This window comes from Sinocyclocheilus anshuiensis, unplaced genomic scaffold (assembly GCF_001515605.1).
Source record: "Sinocyclocheilus anshuiensis isolate Anshui unplaced genomic scaffold, SAMN03320099.WGS_v1.1 scaffold419, whole genome shotgun sequence".
Taxonomy (NCBI): domain Eukaryota; kingdom Metazoa; phylum Chordata; class Actinopteri; order Cypriniformes; family Cyprinidae; genus Sinocyclocheilus; species Sinocyclocheilus anshuiensis.
The window spans coordinates 677,261-680,295 of NW_015548228.1; the positions used below are offsets into that span (position 1 = coordinate 677,261).

Consider the following 3,035-nt stretch of genomic DNA (forward strand, 5'->3'; position numbering starts at 1 on the left):
AGAAAGGAAAACTTGAAATCGCATCATATGACCCCTTTAATCAAAACGGTAAAACCTTAATATTCTGAAATATTATTATAATTTTGAATAACTATTTTCTGTTATAAAACATTTATTCCTCTGGTGGTAAGGCTGCCATTACTCCAGTCTTCAGTGTCACATGATCCTCCAGAAATCATTTTAATATGCTGATTTGATGCTCAGGAAACATGTTTAAAACATCTATTGTGCTCCTTAATATTTTGTGGAAACCGTGATACATTTTTTTCAGGATTTTTGATGAATAGACATTTCAAAAGAACAGCATTTATTTGAAAAAGAAAACCTTTGTAACAATGTAGAAGTCCTTATTGTCACTTTTGATCAATTTACATATTTTGTGGAAACCGTGATACATTTTTTTCAGGATTTTTGATGAATAGAAATTTCAAAAGAACAGCATTTATTTGAAAAAGAAAACCTTTGTAACATTATCAATGTCTTTACTGTCAAATTGGATCAATTTATTGAGTGCTTGCTGAATACTTTCTTTTAAAAATCTAACCCCAACCTTTTAAATGGTAGTGTATACAACACTGAGATAAAACACATGCTTATTTAACAATATCTAAACAAAATGGCCAATTAGATTAGTCTAAACGACATATTAGTTAGTCTGGCCAGCTGCTATATTGGTCTATAAACTTTTGACAGGGTATGCAACACAGGGTTTCCATGCTGGATTTTACCCAAATGAACAACAATGCTGTGAGGGATAAAAATCACAGTCTGTTTTATGAGAGTATATATATGTTTGTTTATCCAACAAGTCTATCCAAACTAAGGTCCATCACCAGGGTGGATCATAAATCCCGGTATATAACTGTGTATAAATTAATCAACAAAAACAATAGTCAGTAATACAAATTAGATCACAAAATAAGCAGGTGATATAAAAAAGAACACCAACTTTCATCTTCGTCATCAGAATCTGAAATATCCACATTTCCTTCTTGGATTCGTATTCTCTCTGAAAGAAGAAGAAAACAAAACGTTATTTTAAGTCATCTGAACAATGTGAATGGAGTGAAGCATTATCATAATAAATCTTACTTGGTGCAAAATTAGTGACGACCATTCTGAGACAGGCTCGGAGATAAACTGTCTGGGCCGACACCAGGTTACTCAGAAAAGCCAGATATTCTTCCACCACAGCCTGACTGCGACCGAGCCATGGCAGCTTCTGTATGGGGAAACACTTCTTGCATTAACACACAGTGAAAATGACCTGACTGCTTTTGTTTATCATTTGACACGATAGTATTTTCCTCACCAAAACAACATATATTAATTGCTCATGATCTCTGCCAAGTTGAGTGACACAGGTCCTGAATTCCTGCAACCAGCTGATAATCTGAGCGTCCTACAATGAGATACAAGATAAGTGAGAAAGAACATTTCTGTTTGAAACACAAACTTCAGGATTCCCACACTGAATAAGGACTTTCAAACATAATTTTGATTCAGACCATTTCGCTAATGAATCATTTAGACCAGGGCTGTCCCAACTCGGTCCTGGAGGGCCGGTGTCCTGCAGAGTTTAGCTCCCTGATTCGTGAGTCGGTTTGACCAATTCAATGAAAAGTGACTCGAGTAACTCAGCAACATCCAGCCAATGAAAGATTTTAAGGCACATAAATAAAAATATAAATTTATTCACCGTATAGTATTATTCATACCATCTAAGGATTTTTATGTTCCATGATTTTTACAGGTCTTGACAACACAATCTTAAGCGTGGAAACGTTGAAATACCGATTAAAAACAATACTTGCCTTAATATCAGGATCTGAGAGTTGATGTTTTATCAGTTCATAATCACTTGTGTCGCCCTGTAGAAGTCACACCAGACATGTCAGGACATGTTTTACAGACAGTGACATTTCATCGGCTTTATACTGTAACGTTATTTACAATCTCACCTTTTGTAGCTTCGCTAATGTATTGGCAACTGTGCCTCCAAAACGCACAGTTTTCTTCGGAGGTGTATTGAGAAAATCTCTGCCCTCAATTTCCATTATTTATCACAAATAATTTTACTCTGCGAACACAAAACAAAACGACGTTAAACGAAGTAAACACCTAACTAACGTCAACTAAATCCGCTTCACATTTCATTGTGTAAACGACATCCGCTGCACCCACACACTCAAGAAAAGATAATGTTACACAATTAAAACATTAAGGCTGTGTGAAGATAAAATTATAGCTACTTATAGGCTGCGCGTAGTTATTAAACGGACTACATCGCGAGAGTTAATAGATCACAACTCACCAAATAATGTTTATTCAAAAAAAGTCTATAATTAAATCAGGCATTATAAGCGAGTTATAGGAATAGTCACATGCGTAACCATGCCGAGCTCTGCACGACCGGAAGTGCTGTATTGTTGTTACGGAAGTAGCGTGTTTAGTTCAGTTGGGCTCAAGAAATTAAAGTTCTGCCACCTAGTGTTTTGAAGTGTGATGACTCGATGAATGCTTGTTTTGCATGCAATGAAGTTTATCAGGCCACGGGCCCCTTGATGAAAGAGAGATGAAACAGGTACGTATTATATTGTAAATGCAGTACTCTTACATTACTCTTTTTATATAATAAATTATTGTGGGATGTGAAATAGTTAACTGAGCTTTCATTAAACTTAAAGGGATAGTTCACCCAAAAAGGAAAAGTTGATGTTTATCTGCTTACCCCCAGGGCATCCAAGATGTAGGTGACTTTGTTTCTTCAGTAGAACACAAACTGAGATTTTTTTTTTGGACATCACCGGCATCGGTGCGTGAGGTGTGTACGCGCTCTGGCGTAGTTTACGTTAATGGGTGTGTTGATATCCAGCCGAAGAGCAATCAACCATAACTTCAGGCGAGCAGGCTCAGAAGTTGGGAATACGTGGAAAGTCACCACTCCCGAATGAGTTCGCGCGAGAGAACGTAATCTTTTAGTTTTAAGTCGGTTTGAACAATCCGGATAAGCGCAAGTAAGTACCATTTTGATT

The 3,035-nt window shown here is 36.6% G+C and overlaps 1 protein-coding gene across 1 annotated transcript in view; it reads right to left on the reverse strand.

Moving 5' to 3' along the window:
- Nucleotides 1-2,438, reverse strand: part of LOC107654503 (RNA polymerase I-specific transcription initiation factor RRN3-like) — a 9,861-nt gene extending 7,423 nt beyond the window's left edge. The window contains exons 1-6 of the mRNA XM_016441586.1: nt 2,315-2,438; nt 1,962-2,080; nt 1,815-1,871; nt 1,313-1,402; nt 1,093-1,222; nt 950-1,009 (exon numbers count right to left, since the gene is read on the reverse strand). Coding sequence (XP_016297072.1) covers nt 950-1,009; nt 1,093-1,222; nt 1,313-1,402; nt 1,815-1,871; nt 1,962-2,057 — 433 coding nt within the window. The 5' untranslated portion in view covers nt 2,058-2,080; nt 2,315-2,438. The remainder of the gene's footprint in view (nt 1-949; nt 1,010-1,092; nt 1,223-1,312; nt 1,403-1,814; nt 1,872-1,961; nt 2,081-2,314) is intronic.
- Between the last annotated feature and the right edge of the window lie 597 nt (nt 2,439-3,035).